Source organism: Coffea eugenioides, unplaced genomic scaffold (assembly GCF_003713205.1).
Source record: "Coffea eugenioides isolate CCC68of unplaced genomic scaffold, Ceug_1.0 ScVebR1_524;HRSCAF=1217, whole genome shotgun sequence".
Taxonomy (NCBI): Eukaryota; Viridiplantae; Streptophyta; class Magnoliopsida; order Gentianales; family Rubiaceae; genus Coffea; species Coffea eugenioides.
This window is the reverse complement of record NW_020864370.1, coordinates 53,646-77,276: the sequence shown is the minus strand read 5'-3', so window position 1 is coordinate 77,276 and position 23,631 is coordinate 53,646. Positions and strand designations below refer to the sequence as shown.

Sequence of the window (23,631 nt, the reverse complement as noted above, 5' to 3'; positions counted from 1 at the left end):
AAAATTTTCAATGGTAAATGAATAGCTTTCTTTCCTAATTAATTAAAAAAAGAATAAAAAAAAAGCAGTGCAAAAAAGAAAGCGATAATATCATAAACTTCCCCTGAACTTTCTCTTAATATCACTTCATGCACCCGAGGTTTTAAAAATATTACTTACCTCTCTTATTTTTGTTTTTGTATTTTTAATCTTTAAAAACCCTAAACTACCCTTTTGCTTCTTTTGTTAAACAAAAATACTTTTAAGTCACTTTGTTTACTCTATTAAAAAATTACTGCCTAAAAAACGATCTTAAATACTATCACCATATCACAAAGCTATAACTCTTAAAAATATAAATTTGAAAAACAAAAAAGATACTTGTAAAGAAATACATTAGCACCAATTCAACTTTATATGCTCAAAAATAATTTTTTTATGAACTCTAATTTTTTTTCCAATCTCTTCTCAACCCATGCCCAAAACATTTAAGTTGTACTAAATTATTATAAAAATCAAATTAAAATAACCAAAGAAACTGTACCGTACTCTAATATAATCTCAGAAAAAGATAAACAAAATTGCCCAGCTTTATATCGGCTAATTTACAAAAAAAATAAAAATCACCTAATCATCCAAAAATAGAAAGATATAAAGTGGAGAAGGAAAGAGGAATGAGAAGAAAGTGACTTTTTTTCTTCTAATTTTTGATTCCTTATTTGAATGGTGTGTTATGTATGAAGTGAGGAGTTAGATATAGAGTGTGTTGGGAATGCACATTATTCCACATCTTATTTACACACAATTAACTTGTTTACATCATTAATATATTTGCTTAATTACCTTTTATCTCATATATATTACATTCAAAAAAATGTGTACAGTAGTATTTTTCATAAAATTATCCTCAAATAATTCTGATAATCCAAGTTATCTTTGCAATTATCAAGAGAGGTAAGTGATATCTGTTGCTAACCTTAGAGATGCTAAGTGCTATTAAAAGAAACCTCAGGGGAAGTTTCTGATATTATCCCAAAAAGAAATGAAAAATTCGCTGTTATGCCAAACGGGTCGCAGGAAAGGAAGGATGCTCTGAAGGCACACCGTAAAAGAAGAGACAGAGGAACAGAGACGAAGGAGACAGGGAGAGTGAGGGATTATCAGCCATGTCGCTGGTGGACTACGCATCCTCATCAGATGAAGAAGAAGAAGCTGAAGCAGAAGAACAAGAACCCAAAGTTTCTGCTTCTGAACAACCTCCAGAAACAGATACAGTTGTTGCAGACGATGTAAAACGACGCCGTCCTGAGGCTACAGTTAGTCAAATTCCAGCTCCAAGTTCTACTGAAGATCACAACAACAGGTAAGTTTTTTTTTCTTGTTCTCAATTTCCTTTTTTCCTCAGCTTAGGGTTTCTATTTCCTTCTTTTTCTTAATGGGCCTTTTTCCAGTGATTTATTTTTGAATATGTTTCAATTTTCAATCCCGAAAGTTTCTTTCTTGATAATTAATTCATTTGATTTTTAGGTCTAGGGTTTTTTTAACTTTAAAATTAGCTGCTAGTTTTTTAGGGCCTGTTTGGCAAGATCTGGCCGAGAATAACAGTTGGGATGAAATGCTGAGTTTCACATTGTATTAGAAACTACGATACTCCCAGCTTCTGGTTTTAGCGGAGAGATTATTGACAGGGAAGGAAATTAGGGGTTGTTTGATGGGTGCCAAATAGGCACTGGTGAAGAGGGGTTCAGGTGTTAGTTTTTGGAAAAGTGAAGTTAATTTGGGAATGGATCACAATGCAAGACGGCAATGAATGGGAGTGTGTGAATTTAAATGGTAAATTAGGTGTAGATGAGGTGTATTAACTGGTGCCTGTTGGGCAATTGTTAGAAAACTTTAAAGACGTATTAGGGAATGTGCAATAACCCTTCCTCTGTCATTTAGGCTGAAACTTGTACTTTTCTTTTGGGGAAACTTAGAATATGGTGTTTGACATGTTATAATGATGTTAAAAAGATCAGACTCCAACTTGTGTAGTGGCTGTTTTTGAATGAAAGTTTTGTTTTCGATGTGTAGGAGATCAGGGTCAAGTGTAAATCAGAGAGGGGAAGAAGTTCCAGAACGGTTGGAGACTCCGCTGCTTGTACTCCCTGATGCTTCTCTTCTCTTAAATTCACCTGCTTTGCCATCTCACATGGGCAATCATAGCGATCATTCTTCCAGAGTTGCAGCTGCAATGGCGGAAAGTGAGTCTAGAAAGAGAGACTTAAATGGTTCATCGTCATCTAATCATACTCGAAATAAAGTACCAAGAGGGAACCTGCCCAGTTCGAGAAGAGTTCCAGATACAGTAGGTGGTCATTTGCTGCCACCTCAACTTGCCGGAAGGTGAATTTTTCTTGCTTTGGAAGTTTACTTCTTTTTCTCCGACCAATGCTGTGCCTTTTGTCAGAATGTTCCAAATTTGGCCTTTATTTAGCATTTTGGAATAGCAAGTCGCTAAGGCTGATGTAACTTCATTCGTGGAACTTTGTGAATGTGTGACATTAGTACATTCCGTCATCTCCAAAAGCTACACTTGCCATCTGGACTCCCAAGAAGAAAGCTTCCTAAGTGCTCTGAATTGTACAAGCTTTTCATTTTTTGAAAATGTTTAGATGCTATTAACTCTCTTTTTCTTTTAGAGACAATTTTTGCTGCAATATTTGTGTATTCTTGCATGTTTATAAATAGTTAGTTAATTCAAGAAATGTCATAGGATGTTTGGTTCGGTTCATTAGTGATAATTCTGTGAAAAACTATGTTACTGTGGAACATGAACTAGTTTTCGCTGAAGAACCAATGAATGATAGGCACTGATATTGCATTGACATTAAATTCACCTTTTTGTATGAATCTGAAATTATCTTTTCCTTCGGTGGACGATCGAAGCGTGTGTATGGCAGGAGATACAAGACTAAGAAGAACAGAACTGTTGACTTATTGAAACCGTTATTTTCTGCTGATACCAAATTTATGTTCTTTTGCTGCTCTGGGCCTAGACGTACTATCTATTTTTTATTCCTTTTGGTGAAGACTTCTAATCATCTTCTAATTTATATTTTACAGGAGCAACATTGTAACTGAAGACATGACCAAGCTTTTCGTCAAAAAGCATGTCAACTCCTCATCTGAATAGAATTTTGCCAATTTTAATTTTGATTCAGGATGTAAAATTTGTAGCATGTTAGAGAATAGTTATTACACTTCAGTGCATGTCACATTAACCTTCAAGAGATGTAAGATTGCATATTTGGAGACCTTGATAGAATTGATGAATGTGTTGTTTCACTTACCATATTTGGGTGACATAAGCTCACTTAACTGTTTTGACTTTAATGGATAAGAAATAAGAATCAAGTGTTTGCTTTGCAAGAGTTGATAAATTCTCTGGGGAAAGTCTATGTATGCCTACTGGCTATCGTCTTCTGGCGCATTTGTTGCATATTTTCATGCTAATATCTGTTGCACACTACCGGCTACAGGTGAACTAGCCTACCAGTTCCGGAATTTTATTTACCAGGAGGAATTTGTACCCCCTCGAATCACTCAAATTTTGGAGGGAAAGCATTTGGCTTTAGAATCTACACTCCTCTCCAGTCCAAACTGGACGACACTTATTTAAAGAAAAGATGTCCGAGTTCGTGGCCAGACAGAAATAGAGAAGTTTCTCTGCAGCTTTTATTGTACTGTTCGAATAACAGGGCTCAAAATTTATTACCTTATGGTATGAAGAACAAGAAAATTTGATTATACAGTGAAATAATAAATGTAATGAATGAGCAACAAGATATGAAGGCTTTTGCAAACAAATGAGCTTTACCGGCAGCTTTACCTCGTCTTCGGCTTATGGCTGGTGGTGGAATTGAAGTTTTTACAGAGATCGTTTCTTGCATTTTGTGTCTTACCAAGTCTGCTAGATTTTACAGCTAGGTAAATACGACAATCCTTCACCACCCTTTATTATGGCTAGCTACTTGGTTGTTCCAACAAAATTTCTATCAGGCATTCCCTTCCCAACATAACTCTTTCTTGTGCGACCTTCATTCTATTTATCGATGCTTTAAGAGGAATGAGAATGATATTGTTACTTCTGCCCAAACTAAATCTTTCTTACATTAGATTTATTTAAATTTTTTTGCAACCATTTGATTCACTAGAAAAAGTGTACCTTAAACTTCAGGCAAACAAGAATGCAATTAAACTGCAGGCTGGGTGGTTCACTTGGTTACATAAACACTGAAAAGTAAGAAAATAGTGCATGAAATATCTGCAACAGAAAAATATTTCAAATTTCAGCCTGAGGTCTTAAAAATGATCTAAACAGCATTCTGTTGAACAAAAAGTCCTAGTTCTTCAATCTTAAAAAGCTAGTTGCTCGCATCCTGACATGAAATGAATCAGCAAGAAATGAATCATTGAAAAGTAAGAAAATAGTGCATGAAATATCTGCAACAGAAACATATTTCAAATTCCAGCCTGAGGTCTTAAAAATGATCTAAACAGCATTCTATTGAACAAAAAGTCCTAGTTCTTCAATCTTAAAAAACTAGTTGCTCGCATTCTGACATGAAATGAATCAGCAAGAAATGGAAATACATTGAGTGTACATCCAGGTCCCAACTACCGCATCTGTATGCTCTGTCCCAAATTGATCTTCTTACCTACATTTTCCCTCAAATTCAAAAAATAAAGAATACTATTGAACAATGAAAAATGTAGCTCCTAGTTAAAAATTGGAGCTCTAATCTCCTTGTAATTGAGAATATCTGGCTCAGGCTGCCACTCAAACTTTGCATTTGGATTATGTCTTTTTCATGCCAGTTCTGGTCCTGTGGGTAGTGCTTCATAGCCATCATGATGGCTGCTAGCAGTGGCCGTAGTCTTCCTCTCCAACGAAACAGGGATGCACTTGAGTACAACTCCAACGAGCAAACCAGCAGCTCCAAAAAAGATGCTGGCCAACCACAAATTCCAGCTTAAAGGTACCGTATCTGCAAATGTTCCCAAGAATTCTACTATGACAACTTGGAAAGCCACTGTCGAGACAATTATCCACATGAAAATCCAGCTCCCAAAAATGCCACGCAGCACATTTAGTTTTTCCATGTCGCGGCTGTTTATTTCATTGAATATCTGGTGGTGAATGCATGGATATTCAAAACAACATTAGCAATTGGGAAGCTTGATAATGAATGCAAACGCATATGTACAAGAAGTGCGAGAATAGCTTTCAGGCGAGTACTACATCAAAATGGAAGCTCATAAATGGCTTTACAAATAGGATAAGCTTCCATGTTCATTGCCTTGGTTAATCAGTGGAGAAATATGATTCTAGATGCAAGAAGAGATTACAATCGGTTAAATCTGCAGTGAGACATGGAAGCTAACAAGTAGCAAAAATTTGAGGATTTGAGGCCTCAACTGATTGGTCCTGACTGACTGTTCTGTGAAGTTTGTGGCTCAAATCTTGACAATTTGAACAGCTTGTAAACCAAAACACTTGAAAGTAACCCAATGGATTCATGTTCTAATGGAGATTAACAAATATGTACTCTCTCTAAAGATGGAAAAATTTTTTAGATGGCAACTGGCCTGAACCATGTTTTCTGCAGAAATTTAAATTCAAGATCAACAGCTTCTGTAGAATGCAGAAGACTATCCTCTACGGGTTGAAGAAACAAATACGTAAAAAGGTTTTAGGAAGTACCTGGCAGAACACAAAAGTGTTGAAGATTAGGGTATTGAGAGTAGAGGTGGAATCTGGACCACTAAGATTGAAAAGCTTCTTTCCCTGAAACTGTAATACTCCAAGGACAGCCAATTGGTAGACACTCTGACCAATTATGTTCCTCCACATAATCTTTGTAATGAAGTTAACATTCCGGCCAATTGGTGGTTTTCTCATTAGCCCGTCATGTGGAGGCTCTGTTGCAAGTGCTAGGGCTCCAAGAGTATCCATGATCATGTTCACCCAAAGCAATTGAACAGCAGTGAGAGGAGCAGAACCTGCATTAAAAAATTGAATTTACTATGTTATATAGTTTGGTAGATGGAAAATCTGTGAATATATGAATATTTTATGAGATTAAAGCCTAAAATTGAATGCAACCTGTGATGCAAGCAGAAACGAAATTTGTTATCAGAGCAACCACGTTTACTGTCAACTGGAATTGTACAAACTTTTGAATGTTGAAGTAAACAGAACGACCCCATTTGGCAACATTCACTATGGTTGCGAAATTGTCATCCATTATGACTACATCAGCATTTTCTTTAGCAACCTGCAATTAGAAAGGAGGTGCCAAGTCATTAAGGGAAAGCATGAAGAGGCACCATAGAATCTAGACTGAATGCATCTTTAACAGGTTAATAGATATTCCATTTTCCATTACTTCGGTCGAGCAATGAATGGTACTGCAAAACAGTGCTCATGCTATGAAAATCAAAGGTTAGGCACCTTTGGCAGTTTAGGCAAGTAAACATGCTTTCATTTTTTTTTTGACCTTGTGAATTCTTTCTTTCTTTAGCTAGTTATTGGAGCATTATGGATCTTGCAGAAATGCAAACACACAGGTACACATTTATTACTTGCTGTAAGCAAAAATCTATAACCTTGGGTACCTTTTTTTAAATTTATAAGAAAAACAAAAGTTTAGGAAGCTTATATAGACATCACATTAACTATAAGATATCAGCATAAGGGTTTGTGTTAGAAATGTGGTCAAAAGAACTAAAAATAATGCAGAAATGAAATGGTTTTACATTGGACATTGACAGAGCAAGAAAGTAATTGAGGGAATGTAAACATCAAATAGTTGTAAGGTTATCATGTATGAAGAAAGAAACTATAGACCAAAAACTTGAAAGAACTTTATCAGCTATATATACTTCTCTAATGGACCAATGAGTCTTTAAGTTTTTGTCATAGTAGTCTCATTAGATTGAACTCCTACATTAGTTGCATTAAGAAGAGTTAACAAGGGGATGAAACATGCTGCAGGAACATTTCTGCTTAGTTGTAATAACGTAACATAATAGATGGCAGCCTCAAAATAAAAAAAAAAAATAAAAGACTAAGACTGCATAATCAACATACCTCAGTTCCTGCTATGCCCATGGCTAGTCCAATATCTGCCTCATGCAAAGCTGGAGCATCGTTAGTTCCATCACCAGTCACTGCCACCACTTCTCTCAATTCTTTCCTCAAGAAGGTCACCAATTTGTGCTTGTCCAGAGGTAAAGATCTTGCCATCACCTGCAAAAGAAGAAAAAAAAACATATAGCATTTAGAGAAGTGCTTCTTTTCATACAAAGACAAAGCAATCTTAGAGATCCTTCTAACCTGCAGCTTTGGTACTATCTTTTTTATTTCCTGCAGATTCTTTTCGCGAAACTCTGGGCCTTCTATGGCTATGCCGTCATCAGTCAGTATTCCGCATTCTCTAGCTATGGCCTTTGCTGTATGAATATTATCACCGGTTACCATCCGGACAATAATTCCAGCATCTAAACAAGTCTGAACTGCTTCTCTTACACCTGGGCGGACAGGATCCTTGATTCCAACAATTGCTATGAGTGTGTAAGAGTTTTCAGGAATATCATCTGTAGAAGAATTTCCTTCTATATCTTTGAAAGCGAAGCATAGGGTTCTAAGAGCTTCACAGGCAAAGCCATTTATGACATCTGTTAGGCTTTTTCTCTGATCTACAGTCAGAAGGACAGACTGGCCATCCTTGTCAATTAATTTATCACACATACCCAGTACAATTTCTGATGCACCTTTACAAAATGCTCGAACCCCACCACCTGGAAGAGACACTGTCACAGACATTTTCTTTTTGTTTGAATTGAAAGGCTCAACCTTTAGTATTTTGGACTCACGAAATATTGGAGCCCTGTTGCCATAAAAAAGCATGCCAAACTCTAATAAGGCTGTCTCTGTTGGAGAACCTAGAACGCTTGGTTTTCCATCTTTTCCTTTCACAACCTCACCACTGGTGTTCTGAAATATAGATTGCAAAAGCGTGTGTAGTACTTCCTCTGATGCAGTAGACATCAAAGCATTTTGAGAGCTGTTACTTCCTATAATCTTACATTCTCCACATATCCATAGTCTTGTAACTATCATATGATTGGTTGTTAATGTTCCTGTTTTATCAGTGCAAATGCAATTTGCGGAACCCATGGTTTCACATGCAGAGAGATGTCTCACTAGCGCCCTATCATTCATCAGCTTCTTCATTGCAAAAGCAAGACTCAGTGTTACAGCTAAAGGCAGCCCTTCAGGTACAGCAACTACAAGAATCGTCACTGCAATAGCAAAGAAGTTAAGCAGATCCAGTGCATCATTGGTAGACCATTTTCTGATTTGACCAAGTATTGCCTTTTTTGCTATAAGCCTAAATGTGAGCACCAAAAATGTCAAAATAGCAAAAGTCAGACCAATCTTTCCTATAATAGTTGCAACCCCATTCAGCTTCACCTGCAATGGTGTCTCATCTTCTCCCCCTTCATTTAAAGTATCCATCAATCTTCCCCATTCAGTCATCATCCCAACTGACGTCACAAGCATTTTACCAGATCCATCTTGCACTTTAGTACCAGATAGAAGAAAAGGATTCTCTTTTCTTATATCAACTGGTTCACTTTCACCTGAAAGGCTTGATTCATCAACTGACAAGCTATAACCTGATAAAAACATCCCATCTGCAGGAACTAGATCTCCAATGGACAGGTGAACTATGTCTCCCACCACCAAGTCATGTATAGATACCTTCTGTCTGCTTCCATTTCTGGTAACCTGAACAATTACATTTTTCTTTTCCCTATCCAGATCCTTGAATTGCAACGACTGCTTGTAATCACTGATTGCAGTGACTAAAACTACCAAGAAGATACACAAGATTATTCCTAAACCATCATACATACCTCCTGGCCATCCTTCAGTAGCAAGTCCAACTCCTACAGAGATCACAGCACATACCATGAGAATTATCAGAGTCATATCTTGCAAGGCATCCCATACAAACATCCAAAAGGGTCTTGCAGGTTTCTCAACAAATTGATTTACTCCAAATATCTTCTGTCTGTGATGAATTTCGTTGGAGGATACCCCATTTTGGATGGAAACAGATAACTTTTTTGCACACCCTTCAACTCCTCCATGTTGTTCCAAGCGTTTGAAATCATGGTTCCGCACAATAGTAGCGAGTTCTTCCGGATCAATGCCATAACCTGCTTGCTTAATCTCTTCAGATGTCCTGTATTGCTCGCCTCGACTAACCCCTGCCCAACGTAAATGAGAATAAGAAACAAAATGGAAACAGAAAAACTGAATTAAACAGAACAATGCAAGGGGCAGTTAGTAAAGACCATACCACTAATAAAATGGAATGCTGCTTTTTGAACGTACAAAGCTACCCGTATCTTTTCCTGAAGAAAAAAAGCGTATCAGAGTAAAGCCAAGGAAACTCAAGCTAGGAAGTCAGAAATTAAACATTTTATTAAACAAATATTTCAATCTTGACAAAAATAACCATATTGTTCCAAATGTTGCAAGATACTCAACCAAATATCTCAGTTGCTGATTCATCCTGCAAGTTCTGTTTATGATAAGTCAAGGTCCACATTTTGGGAGATAGATCAAGCCCAACTCATGAAGTACAAGCACCCAAGTATAATCTTTTTGATGTTGGGGACTAGATCACTTTACTTCTGAAACTCCACCAAATTTACGGTAACAACTCACGGGGAGTTATGGTCACCTCCAACTTTGACCCTTCAACTTATTTCTTGACTCTTTACACCTCAAAAAGGTCGAGGGGAACAATTTCATGCAATTACGTATGCATCCCAAGTCTTGACAATAACAGAGCTGGAGGGACATTTATGGCGGCATAAGGAGGTCGGTTAACTATTAAATTTTCAGACACTTGGATTGCGTTTCCAACACGAATAATTTCCCCAGACAAAAGGGACTGATCACGATGATTTAGTGTGTGTTTTTTGAACAACAAGAGCAGTGCTACTTGGTCTTTCTGGCACTCTGTAATATGTTTCAGAAACTCAACACCATCTTACCTCCTGACTAGTTGAGGCCAGCATAGATTAAAAATGACGAAAATTTAGCAGCAGAAAAATTTTGAGAAAAACTATTTTCTCTTCAAACCTCAGACGGATTTTGCTTCATTTTCTTGAATGAAAACAGTAAGAAGGAAAGAAAATGGGAGCCATAATCAATGGTTAGAATTTGACTCAAGTTAAATATCGTAAGGAGTGAGCTCAGAAAATTGACAATTTATTCCATCTAGATGACATAGAGATTAAATTGAATGAAATTTCCTGGGTAAATCACCCCTAGATATGAGCACTAGTTATTGTCAGTTTGATATAGGGAAATTCCTCGTGAAATCAGTAGACAGCGACTAAGAGAAATTGACAGAAAGACAGAAAATAAGTGGAAAACACAATCAAAGGAGGAAAGAAAAACCGACGAATTTTCAGTTAATAAATACTATGCATCTAAATCAAAAGGTCCCAAGTAGAAAAGTGTAAATTCAAAGAAGCTTAAGGCACTCTAGTAAATTACTCCTAATTACATAATTCATAAATGGTGTTCAAAAAACTTTAGATAGGACTCCGTTTTTGCTACAATGAATTGTTTGGATTGCAATTTTTCAAAAAAAATTTTGTATCTTTTCCGTAAATATATTTTTGAATCACCATTTTACCTTATATACATTAAATCGCTATAGTTCATTTTTTTTAAAAAAAAAACTGCAGAAAATAGCAATCCAAATAGACTCTTAATTTCTCAAGTCAAAATTTACTAGGCCCCCTCATTTCAAATCCAGCCAATTAAATGGGGTCTAGGGAGTAAGTGTCAAACTCATCTGTCTTTTTCAACAAATATTACTTGGTATATGGTACTAGAATTACAGAATGTATGACTTTTCCAACCCTTTACGGTGTCAATCTTGTATCCTTTCATGCAAAACCCGGATGTCAGTACAAAACTTCTAGTGCAAGGATCTTATTCATGGATAAGTTGTCAGAATTGATGTACACTTGCTAGGAATTCAAAGTTATTGAGTTTCCAAAGGACCAAATATGTGAAAAGTGCTACTTGCAAACTACAATTTGAATGGAGTATGATATTGCACTTCAATTTCAAATATGCGGCTCAAAATTTATCCAATTCATACCTGTCAATTCGTCAATACCGTGGGAGCCAGTACTATATATATATATATATATGCAAAGTACTTCAAAAGGTGAAACCATGATGAGTACAACTAAAAGGCAGATGCATATACTAATGGAATTAGCTCTCAAACTTTAGAAAGACAATTGATAATAGATTCAAGGTTTTAGAAATTAGCACTTGTAGAATAACAAAACAACAGAAAACATCCACAAAAAAATCAAAGCTCCATTTGTTTGCTTTTGTCCAACAAGAGAAAGAGAAATCAGATCGACTACATGTATTCTCTCTAGTACATACTTTGAGATTAATAAGAGAAAGTAAATAATCCGGCAGACGTAGTTTTTTAGGAGTGTTCGAAAAGAACTTCAAATTTCTTAGCACAACAAACTGAAAAAATGGCTACTTACTCGGGTTTTTGAAGATGTTCCCTGCATGACAGGCAAAGTTCTTCCATACCAAAGTGAAGTCTAAGGCTCTTTAATAAGCTTTGGGATTTTGTATTAATTAGGTGGAATCCTAAAGATCAGCTTTGGGTTTTGCAGGACTCATGGCAAAACTGCATGGACAAACAATTATTGGTATGATAACCAAAAATCTGTTGTTGTCCTCGTCATTCTGCTTTTGCCGTGTCCAAAAAGGCTGCTTGCATACTTCACTAAGGACCCCCCCAGAAAGCATTTTGCTAATTAAGGACAACAGTCCAAATTCTGAAATTGTAGGCCTTGCCTAAAAAAACAATTCCATGTTTTAACCTTTAGCTTTAGAAGGTTTATGTATTCTAACATTTGTTATAGACCTGCTGAAGTCTGACGCTCAGATTAACCAGATTTTCACTACCTTTTTTTTTTCGTTTCCTTTTCTTGATTTTGGTTATTAACAATTGACTTTCCTAGCTCTCAATGTTCAAGAAATTTACCAAAAGTTTCTACTCTTCTCTTCTTCTCATGTGAAATTGTGAAGTGGAAATTGCAAGGAGATTTACAAATGGACCAAAGGCTTAAAATTTTGTTGCTTACTGTTTGGACTTTCCAATTTCCATAACAACAACAAAGTGAAATCAGAGTAATCAAACTAAGGTCAAAAGGAAGAGGGCAAAAAACACAGAAAAAAGCATAAAAATCATAACAAAGAAAAAGTCAGTCCAAAAATTCATGACACAGAAGAAGATAGACAGTGAATAGTTCTCAATTTGATACGTTATGTAGTTGCAGCTAAAAAACACTCATACTCACACCCACAAAAAACACGTAAACAAGCATTTCAGAAGTGGAGCAAGAAGAAAGACAAGGAAAGGGTTCTGTAATTATATATTGAGTAAGAAAGAAAAGGGATTAAATTAAAATAAAGATAATTGTAGAAAGTAATTAAAATTGAGAAAAGATCAAATGCAGAGCAAGAAATGTTTTAAATCAACTTGAATTCAAGATAATAAGCAATTAGTACTCTAAAACGTGGCCCAAAAAAATCACACACATTACATCATGAAAAACAAGAAAACGATGTCACATAATCAAGAAGGTAAGAGGTAAAAAACCAGAAAAGTTAGTTGTGAAACCTGAAAATTTTCAAGCTTTCGCGCGTCTTCGGCACGTTTGGCAAGATCTGCAACCATTCGAAACCGCCTTCGAGGGTTTTTCACCAACCAAACAGCAGATCGCCATCTTCTTAAAGCTTCTTCAGATGGCCTCTTGGGCTCTACATCAAAGTTCTTTCTCAAATACTTCTCCATTTCATTAAAAAAAATGCAGTTTAAGGCACAAGGCAGCTAGCTTAAAGCTGATGGGTTTTTCTTTTTTCTTTTTTGGCTGGGATAATTGGATGGATATAAATCTTGATTTTTCAGGCATATATAGCTAATGATTGAGCTGGTGATTGATGTCTGCGTGATGCCGCGTGTGCTTGGATGGATATAAATCTTGATTTTTCAGGGTTGGACAGGTACAAATATAGCTAATGATTGAGCTGGAGATTGACGTTTATGCTTGATGCTGCGTGTGATTGAATTCAGGAAAGTTTCAAAGTTTCTGTCCGGAAAACGCGCCAAAGAAACAGAAAGATTCGAACAATCCATGCAGCATATATACATTTTCCCATTATGTTTGTTACCATTTATGTATAATAAATAATGGGCTTATTGGGGAACGTGTAGTTACAATTTTTTTATAGGCTTGTGCAGGACGATTTGGAGAATTAAATTTGCTAGTAGCATATGGTTATGCTTGTTTACTGAGAAAACAACACTCTATTAACTGCACGCAGTTATAGTCCTTTATTTAAGTTTCGTGTGCCTCCTAAAGTTTGCCGATTCAATTTGAGTGACAGTATGCTTGACAATTAGTTAAATGTTAATAAAAGCTTGGGAGAACTCACATTTGAGCTTTGTAATTAATTAGTCATTCACTTTTAAAATGATGCGTATTGATCCCTTATATAGACAACTTCATATTTGTTTAGTCCCTTACTTTTATAATGGTATTTTTTTATCCTTCACACATCCAAAGTGCACCATGTTTTCATACATATTCTCATTTCCAGCTATAACTTTATTTTTAATTCTAAACTTGATCTAAATTGAACCAAAGCTAAAAAACAATTCTTAAGATAACTAACTTCATTCAGATTTCATTTGGATTAAGGGATTCGGCAAAGGATTTGAAAGGATTTCAAATCCCTCTAATTGTTTAGATTAAATATGGGGGTATTTAGATTTATAAATCACCAATTATTCTAGTACTTAAAATGTATTTTAGTAAAACCCAAATATCTTTAAAGTAATCCAAACAACTAGTGTGATTTGGGTGGATTTTAAATCCTTTATCAAAATTTTCAATCCAAATAAAGCCTCTGAATTCTAAAGTATAATCGTAAAATTGAAAGTTTCCAATCTCAACCATTTTTTTAGATGTTCAAACTAGGTAAAGGTTGAATATTAGATTTCTATTTAAAATTTTATTTGAGGTGTTTTCACTGTCCAACCAAAATGTTTTCTTCATAATAACATATTATGAGTGAATTTCCAGAGGGTTGTAACATTATTCTTAATTTTGCTATGTTATAATTCTGTCCAAATCATGTAGCACTTAAGCTAAGGTAGTTTCTACTACAATTTAGTTTCAAATAACATTTTTGCTATATTTTTTCATGATATTACACATATGATCATTATATTTTTGGCATATTGGTTTTAGTTATTTTAGATGAAAATTTTACTAAACTAAGTGCTACATGATTTTGACAAGAATTATAACATATTAAAAGAATGAGGTATAATTTACACAACTCTAGAAATTTACTCATAATAACTTATTATGAAGAAAACATTTTGGTTGGACCCTAAAAACACTTCAAATAAAATTTTGGAGTTTTATATCAATCAAATTTTGATGATTTTTCTTGAGTTTTGAGTATGAGGAAACAAGAAAAAATTTTCTTAAGAGTAAATTTATAAGATTTTCTTTAACCCCAAAAAAAACTGTAAGATGGTTTTACCCTTTAGCTTAATCATTCATGAAACTTTGCCCTTATTAATATAATAGTTTTCTATATAAAAATAAATAAATGCAGAGGCAAAAGGTTATATTTTGTATTCCAATTTTGGTATACAAATTTAGTTTTTCAATGCCAAAAAGTTGAAAATGTCAAAGAAATAAGCACATAAGGGCATAACTGTCTTTTCATAATTTAGAGGGGGCAATTTGTGTATTTCATGAACACAAGGAGTAATTTGCCACTAAAATACATTATAAGGGGCATTTTAGAATTAAGCCTAAATAAAACACAAATGTCAAGTTTTAAATTAATTTGTTAATGGTTCTAAAGTTCAAATGTACGTTGATGAGCCTAAAATTTTTTAAGAGGATAAATCTAGAGCAACATTGAGGCTTATTTGTACAAAATACAAAAGCTAAAGTCGCATAGAGAAATTATAAAAAAAAAGTTTGGTAGTATATTTTGGATTATGTAAAAGATGGAGGGTCAAAACGAAATACTATAAAAGTTCTAAACTTAGAAGGCAATTCCACATCTTCTTCTATAGCACTCATCATCACGCGACAGTTTCCAGATTCCTCTGAATTTTTTTTTTTTTTTTTTGATGATTTCCATTTTTGTTCATTCTCTCTGAAGAGGCATAGGCCGTTCTCCTCCGGTGGCTCCCACCACCTTTATCCAGATCAAGGGTTCACAAGTTAAAAAATTTTCAATTCAAAGCGGTGGCTGTAAAACCTATAATTTTTTGTATAAACTCATACAACTTTAGTGTAAATTTGTATTTGTCAATTTATTGTAACTAATTTAGTGATAATACCAAAAATATAGGAGATTCCACAATAGTTGTAGGTTTTACATCAATCGATTTTTATTAGAAACTTTTTAACTTGTGAGGCCCTAATCCGTCTTTCCTTTTTGTTATTTTCTTTCTTTTTTTCTTTTTTTTTATGTAGAACTATAAATCTTTGGAAGATGACAATTCAAGATTGATAGATCTATCTTTTTCCTTCCTTTTTGCAAAATTTTTGAACATTTTTCCTTGAGATTTCAAATATGTTATGAGTTTTTTGGGTGTTTGTCTAAAATTTTACTATAACTTACTGTCGAATATTTTAAAAAATTTTTTGAAGTATGTTTTTTTTAATATTTTAAAATGTATAGTTTAAAAACTTTAAGAAATTTTTTTGAGATCACTGTAGTTAAAGTTTTGAAAAAACTTGCAGCAGATAAACTTGGCAAAAACTCAAGTGCCAAACAGGGCGAAATTAGGGCTTTAGAGATGAAGAAAATTTAGGAAGAACAGAAATCAGCAGCCAAAAAAAAAAAGGAAAAAGAAATCCTGGCCAGCTGGACCCGCTTTTGGAGGAGATTTGGATTAAATACCTAACCAATTTTCAGTTTAACTAGTCGGACCGACTTGTACTGCCCGAGTTTAAGAAAGTTTTTTTTTTTTTTTTTTTTTGTTAAAGACAATTGTGTTGGAGGATATAAAGAGACATAAGATGAAATTTAAAGCTATTCACTGGCATCTTTTTGTTATCGTTATCTTTGGCAAGATGGAATTTGTTTAGCCTTTCAAATTTTTTGGTTAACACATTTAACTTCTTCGTTTATTCATTTTTTTTTCCTTTTGAAACTTCTTGTTTATTCTTAAAACTTGGGGGGACTAAGGGCCCGTTTGGGGTTGGCTTACAAAAAAGTATTTTTTTTCAATATAATTTTTAATAAAAGTACTTATCAAATGCTTAAGTGCTTCTAAATACATTGTTTGAAAACATAATTCAATAAGTACTTATTATATTAGATAATGCGTAATTTGAAAATTTTTAAATGTATTTATTTCTTTATTTAGTTCATAATATAGGATAAAAGGATTAAATTTAATATTTTATTTTTTAAATCACAAAAACAACTCTAAAAGCATCAAATTTGAGTTTTTGCTAAAAATGCTTTTAATACGAAAAAGTTCCACTTCTAATTTTATGGGATGATGTTAACCAAATGTCCTAAAAGTACTTTTAATACCTAAAAATGTTCTTTTTTTTTTTCACACTACAAATACCACAACTCCAAACGGGGACTGAATATAGTTCATGACATAATTAAAAGACTAAACTAAACTTAGTTCACCATCTATTATATCACTATATAACCTTTATGAACATCCCATTTAAGTTTTTCTTGTTTCCTTTAAGTTCCAACTACTACAGGTAAGTTAGAAAACAATATACAACAGATTTAAAAACAAGGATTAAAAGCACTGTACCTCCTGAACTTTATCCTTAATTGCATTTTACGCTTTTATTCAATGAATAGGCACTTTACCTCCCTATTTTATGTTTTGGGATAAAGTGCCTTCCATATTATTTATTATTTTATTTTTTCTCTTTTTTTGTCCTTTTTCTTTTGTATTTTTTAAATTTTTTTCCTTTGTCTCATGTGATCAGCTACTTTGTTGTTTTTGCTATTATTATCCATATATTAGTTTTAATCTTCTTGAACTTATTTTTTATTTATTTCTATCTTTTTTTACTTTTGTTATTTGAAATAATAATTATCATAAAGTCTATGCTATAACAAAATATATGCCATTTATGCATATAACTATTTCATATACTACTTAAATCAATACGTCTAGAGTTTAGAATAAATTAATTTTTAATAACAATAGGAACAAATTCAAATCGTAATAACATATCTGTTAATCAACTATATATAAAATAAAAGTAAACAAAAATATTAATTACTTTATTATTGGGATATACTTTTAAATATTAAATAATTTAAAATTCTAATTTGCTAATACTCTTTAAATGGTCAAATTATTACTAATATACACATTTTTTATTATGATAGGGATATATTAATTTGTTACACTATACAGTTTATCTTGAAATTTCTAATAGTGGTAATAAATAAAGTAAGAATGAAATTATAAGAAAAACTAATTACAATATTACAATAATACGAATAGAAAACTGAAACAAAATAGTGACATAATAGAAGTGGAAAAAAGAAAATAGCAAAAGCAGAAGAATAAGAAATAAAAGAAAGTAGTGAAAAAGGAAAAATAAAAGAATGAATGAATAAAAAATAAATAAAATAAAATAACAAGGGCACTTTTGTCTTAAAATATTAAATACTGAGTAAAGTGCTTATTTTATGAGTTCAGGAGGCAACATGCAACTGAGGTCAAAGTGCAAGGGGCATTTAACCCTAATAACAGTACATAATAGAAAAACAAAAAAAAAAAAATCATAAAATCCCATTTTTTAGTTAGATTTCGTTTTTTTTTTTCGTATTATATTTTATATTCTACCGAGTAAGTAGCCGTTGGAACTAAAGAGAAAAGAAGAAGGATTAAAACGGGATGTTTATTAAGGGTATGCAGCCATATAATAGATGGTGTAATGTCCATTGCATTATTTTTTTGTAAGCTTTCAGCAGATGATGATATGTCTTTGCACTTCTCTTTTTACCTGATAACAATACGCATACCCAGTGGTTTAAGTGTGTAACAAAGATTTTTAGGCAGGGGGTGAAATAATAAAAGGTGAATTTTTTTTTACAAATATAATTTTAAAAATTATAAATTTCTTGTTAATTTTTTCCACTTCATTGCCTTACTATCCAATTGCAATTTAATAAAAAATGTTTTATACTAAAATTGTCTAACAAAAGGTTCTTTATTACGAAGATAATTTTAGGAAAACACTAATAAAATTAAGTCTACAAAACATAATAAAGAAGTCATATGCCCACTATTGAATTATAATATGCATTAGTATGTTAAATTTATGTAGTAACTCCTTTTTTATCTTCTCTTTCTTATCATCCTACACAAAAAAAAAGGAAAAAAAATCTATCTTTCATAAACATATCACAAAATTTTACTTTAAAATGCAAAATATTCGTTACAACTATTAATTGTGTTAAATATTGAAATATAATACAAATACTACATACTTTTTGTAGATCAACTAACTTAATAACCGTAAAAGAATTGTTTAGAGAAGTTAAAAAAAATTTTCCCAAGGCAAAAGTTAAATGAAGGGGGGCAATAAAATTTTTCTAAAATTCTAGGGGGCCAAAACAATAACCATAAATGAAAATTGACCTAAACTTGGGGGGTTCTGCCCCTGCATATATAAATCTTGAAAACCTTTGTCCATGAGGGCAATTAGTTTAGTTTGTACAGATGGAGGCAGAAGTGGTTGAAGCTGAGATTGTGTTGCCGACTCACCTGAATTTCAAGAGGGTTCAGATGTATGAAAAGTACCCAAAAGGTCAAGCTAGAGGAAGGCACTGGAAACATCTGAAGCAGATCATTCAAGCTGAGAATTATCAGAACTATCCCCTTGACGAACCCAACTGTGAGTAGTTCCCAATTACTCTAATGAGGCGCTTGTGTTGTTTAATTAATTGATTATCATGTTGAATTGCCCAATTCATGGGGACCTTTCAGTTTTTTATGCTCGAATTCTTGGTGATTAAGTTCTTGATTAATTGTACCGTCTTAGGATGTGAGTACTCTGAGGGGATAAAAAGGGTATCTACCTTTTTAGATTTATGTGCTTTGGTGGATGTTATTTGCGGGGAAGTCTAGAACTGTTTATTGAACTTCCCTATTTCTTGTTTGCTTTGTTGAAAATGTTGGACGTTCATGTACAGCAAGTGTGTGTTAAGAGGCCAATTTATAGGGATGCTTAAAGGGATTTGATGTTTCCTAGAAAACTACTGGCAATCAACTTATTTACAAAGAAATCCTGTACACAGAAATTTTGATTTGCAAAATAATTGCATTAATAAAAATGATGAACTGGGAAACTGAATATGATAATTTGGCTAAATAGAAAAACCAGAGAGGAGATATTTGATCGAGCAGAGCTCATCTGGAATTACCCTGGGTTAACTGAAAGTAATGATTTTAAGACAGGGCATCTGGCTGTCTTATTGGTTAGGTTCTTGATGGTACAAGCACTGCAGGAGTGTTAAAGATGAGATCAACAAATTTCTTGATTATGTACTGATTTTAATAGCCAATAACAATAAAACAGAGTTCACAACTTCAAAATTATTGGTGAAAACAATTAAGAACCAAATCTGACTAAATTTTTTTTAGATGACACCATTTGCTGTATTCAAAAAAGAGTGTTTTATTAGAAGACAGTAGACTGTAGTCCCATTCTTCAAAAATTGATGTTGACAGATGAGAATGAGGACAGCTAGAATTTTAGTTGTAGCTCACTTATTTTAAGTTTTTATGTTAGAATAGCATCCATTTCATGAATTTTGTGTTGTGATTATAGTTTTTGGTTGATCTCGATTCCTGATTCCATCTCTGCAGACTCGGCTTGTATTATGCATTAAATTTTCTGCTAAAACAGATGATGACTTTTTTTTTTTTTTTTGAATGTTCCTTGTCTTATGCTTCAACAATTTTGAATTTTGAAACAACAGTGTAAACATGAACTAAGATTCTTTTTCTTTCTATTTTCTTTTATTCAAACTTCTTGTTTGTCAAGAGTTGTGATTTGTTATGCATTTTGTTTCATTTTCTTTGAGATGCATTTATTTAAATTGTTTATTAACATTTTTTGTTCCTACTGGGATTTTGGCATTTTTTCCAGATGTTAATATTGAATCACCTCCTCCAATGCATCCATGCAAAAGAATTTGTGATATAACCGGCTTTGAGGTATTAATTTTTAACTTATTTATCTGTGCTTTTTTCTATTACTTTTTGTTTCTTCCCATGTGGAAATTCTTTAGCACTGTTATGTCGTCTCTGATGACTGATATTGGCACAAGTACACGTAGAAATTAGTTTGCCTAATTTCTGAATTATGGAAATCGGTGATCATAGATCATTATTTTGGACAACTTTAACTTTGCAAAATTAAGTGATATTATCTGAGAATAGATCTTTTAGTTGCATGTAAGATTGTTTTGTAATAAGAAATCATTCCGATGCTTTTCTCTATTCTTCTTTTTGCCCTTGTCAACTTTGGCTTTGAGTGTTTTGTAAATTTCTTTCCTGTGTAAGCTGTTATCATTTGATGTTTTAGAAGAAAGTTTATGGTATCATGAAGCTGTGAAATTTTGACAATATACTTCCCAAAATGGTCACAAATCATTTGTGGTTGCCTCTATTTCCTCGTATCTAACTTTAGTTGATTGATTCTCATGGATTTGAGTGTTTTTCATTTTTCTGTTTGTGACTTTAACATAAGATGATTAGATGTGAAAATTGGGAAGTTCCAATTTGTAGATGCAGTCTGTATACACGTATTTAAAATTTTTTTGGAGTTGAAGGTTAACTTATATATGTATTTGAGTCTGATTGTTATCAGAACACATAGGCCCCATATATTGTGCCTTAGCTGTGCAGGGTTGATTTTTTTTTTCCCTAGTGGCACTCCTTTTGTGTGTGTGTGTGTGTTGTTTTCTAAGCACTTAGGGTAGTTAGGGAACTGTGACTGTGATGGTATATTTTCTGATGTTGCTATGAAGTTTTTCTGCTTTCCTGTTCTTCTGCATCAACCAGATTTTAGATATTGATAAACTGCTGGTCAGTGTTGTCCCTTAGTGAAATTTAGTTGTCCTTGAATGTTCCTCAAATTGACATCCACTATTCCATTGCGTATCTTTGCTTCTGTAAATCTGTTTTCTAAACTGGATGACCTGATTTTGATTTCTTATCCATTGGTGTCTCAATTGTAGTTTTTTGTGTTGATCTCTTTTCAGTAGTAGGTTTTATCTCGTTACCTAGTCTTGAAAAGGAGGCAGATTACTTATTTGGAGCCCATAAAGAAGGTTACTAATCTTCTACATGGTGAACACCTAAATTTGGGGGTTTGTTCCTGTGTATAATTCCTTCTTCTCCAGAGAGAGTTTGGAGTTTCTCTCTACCTACTTTTGAAATGATACCTTACAGCACTCAGTTTGCTGTTTTATACTTGCGCAAATCTGAGCTAACATCTTTCAGAAACAACCTTGTGCTACTGTAGGTAGAGGATGGAGTTTCGAAGGTTGACTCTAATCTGATCCTAGGGAATATAAAAAATTGATGGTCTTCTACGTTTGGATGTAAAACAATTTATGGGAAATGGTTTCCCATGCTGCATTATGAGTTATTTTACTAGGGTTATTGAGGTAAATTTTTTTGTGAGAAATTCTAATTGCAGCTTGTGGTCTCCTGAGTATCCATGTATCTAAGGATTAATTGTGGGTTACGTTAATCTTTTGCATTGTCTTAGCCATGTTCCTGGCATACAGAATTGTTGATGCACCTAGGAGTGTTCTACGTTAGATTGGCAAATGAATTGAGATTCAGTTTCAGTGGATGCTGATTTTGGTTTTAGATGGCTCTGATGTAATAGAATTAGATGCAGGTACTCTTTACCTGGTCTGAGCTGTTGTCGTACATAACTAATTCTTGTATTTAGATTCATCTGAGCTCTCATTGTAACTTCTTCATAATATAAGCATCACACACATTTGAGTTACACCCCTAACTGCTTATTCATCCATAATTTGACATGACTGCTTCCATTCTTCCTTGCAGGCACCTTACTTTGATCCAAGGACCAAGCTTCGTTATGCTAATGCAGAGGTCTTCAAGGTCATAAGATCCCTTCCTAATGATTATGTCCAGAGGTACTTGGCACTTAGAAATGCAGCAGTTGTATTGAAATAGTTGTATGATACATCTCACTTTAGGTAGGTTGTTGAATGGTAACCTGAAAAGGGTTTTTGGCTAGTACTTCTTCATCAGTTGCCTGAAATATTTGTCGGCTACAGCAGCTATGACGCTCGGTGTTGTGTTTATATCCACCCTTTCCCTGTGTGCATGATGTGCCTTCCATTGAACCCTTTATAGTTGAAGTTACCGTTGGTTTGTCGGCCAAATGTTGATAAATGCATGAGATAGCTTTTCTGATTCAAGTGCAGATTTTTCAACTAAAGTAGAATTAATACAGGTGATAAGCCAAGCAAAGCAGTAGTTCAGCAGAAAAGAATTGATTACCCACAACCTCATCAATCTGCTTGGTATATGATACATAGCTACTTGTGCCTAGTACACTACGATCTTTTGTTCCAGGATTGTACGATCATTACCGCACTGTAAATGTTCTAGGTGGGTTCTAGGTTCTTTTACTACAGTCCAGTAATCTTAAATTGCATCATCCTTTCAAAATTAGTGAGTTAAAGCAGGACCAAAACCACATACTTGCAAAGCATATTCATCAATTGATTCGCCTCTGATTGGCTTCTTACTCGAGGGCCAGCCTCATATTTCCAGGAACTTTGGAGAGCAGCTTCAAAACTAGGAATTCGCACTGGATACTATCATGAAAATATTTAATCAAAGTCACAAATTTGATTCTTGGACAAAATGTTGTTAGCTTCAACACGAACTCTAGGATGCAAAATCCTATGAGCAGAACCACTATTTCAGATTGGAAAAGCTCCTTGACCCAAAATTCTCAATTTATTCATGTGTTGGGGGTAATGATCATGAAGATTTGGAAATCTACGTGATCATTTCCCATCTGCATAGCTAAGACAAAAGTCAAAAACTGTTGAACAAAATTATGGAGCAAAAACTATATGAACGAGATACACAATATCAGTAATATCATAATTCATAGCTCTCACAGTGGCAAAATGTGCAAAAGACACAAAAACCACATTAGGATGCCCAAAAGAAAGGGAGAAAAGATACTAATGTTCATCCCAACCCCCTCCAATAGAAATTATACAAGTGTTCCACGAGATAACACACAATCATGAGGAAAATAACCAGAGAAGAAAAAAGAGCTTTAATTTTCCAGCTGACAAATTTCTCAATAAAAAGCTAATTTTTATAGTCAATTTTGCATTTCTGTAACTTGGATTTTCTAGTAAATTTATAC

General features: G+C 33.8%; 3 protein-coding genes across 3 annotated transcripts; 2 read left to right on the top strand and 1 right to left on the bottom strand.

The window, feature by feature from the left end:
• The first annotated feature begins 1,035 nt into the window (after positions 1 to 1,035).
• Positions 1,036 to 3,401, top strand: LOC113758450. Its single transcript, XM_027301307.1, has 3 exons — positions 1,036 to 1,342; positions 2,053 to 2,364; positions 3,085 to 3,401. Exons 1-3 carry the CDS (start codon positions 1,146 to 1,148, stop codon positions 3,152 to 3,154), a joined length of 579 nt encoding a protein of 192 aa, XP_027157108.1. The 5' UTR covers positions 1,036 to 1,145; the 3' UTR covers positions 3,155 to 3,401.
• A 1,097-nt stretch (positions 3,402 to 4,498) lies between these two features.
• On the bottom strand, positions 4,499 to 9,676 carry LOC113758453 (calcium-transporting ATPase 4, plasma membrane-type-like). Its single transcript, XM_027301311.1, has 7 exons — positions 9,587 to 9,676; positions 9,396 to 9,450; positions 7,361 to 9,303; positions 7,115 to 7,273; positions 6,128 to 6,299; positions 5,726 to 6,024; positions 4,499 to 5,151 (listed from the first exon to the last, which is right to left on the bottom strand). The coding sequence occupies exons 1-7, from the start codon at positions 9,608 to 9,610 to the stop codon at positions 4,831 to 4,833; spliced, it is 2,973 nt and encodes a 990-aa protein (XP_027157112.1). The 5' UTR covers positions 9,611 to 9,676; the 3' UTR covers positions 4,499 to 4,830.
• A 9,211-nt stretch (positions 9,677 to 18,887) lies between these two features.
• LOC113758451 (INO80 complex subunit C-like) lies at positions 18,888 to 22,660 on the top strand. The gene is made up of 3 exons (XM_027301308.1): positions 18,888 to 19,086; positions 20,344 to 20,411; positions 22,281 to 22,660. Exons 1-3 carry the CDS (start codon positions 18,912 to 18,914, stop codon positions 22,410 to 22,412), a joined length of 375 nt encoding a protein of 124 aa, XP_027157109.1. The 5' UTR covers positions 18,888 to 18,911; the 3' UTR covers positions 22,413 to 22,660.
• The last annotated feature ends 971 nt before the right edge of the window (positions 22,661 to 23,631 follow it).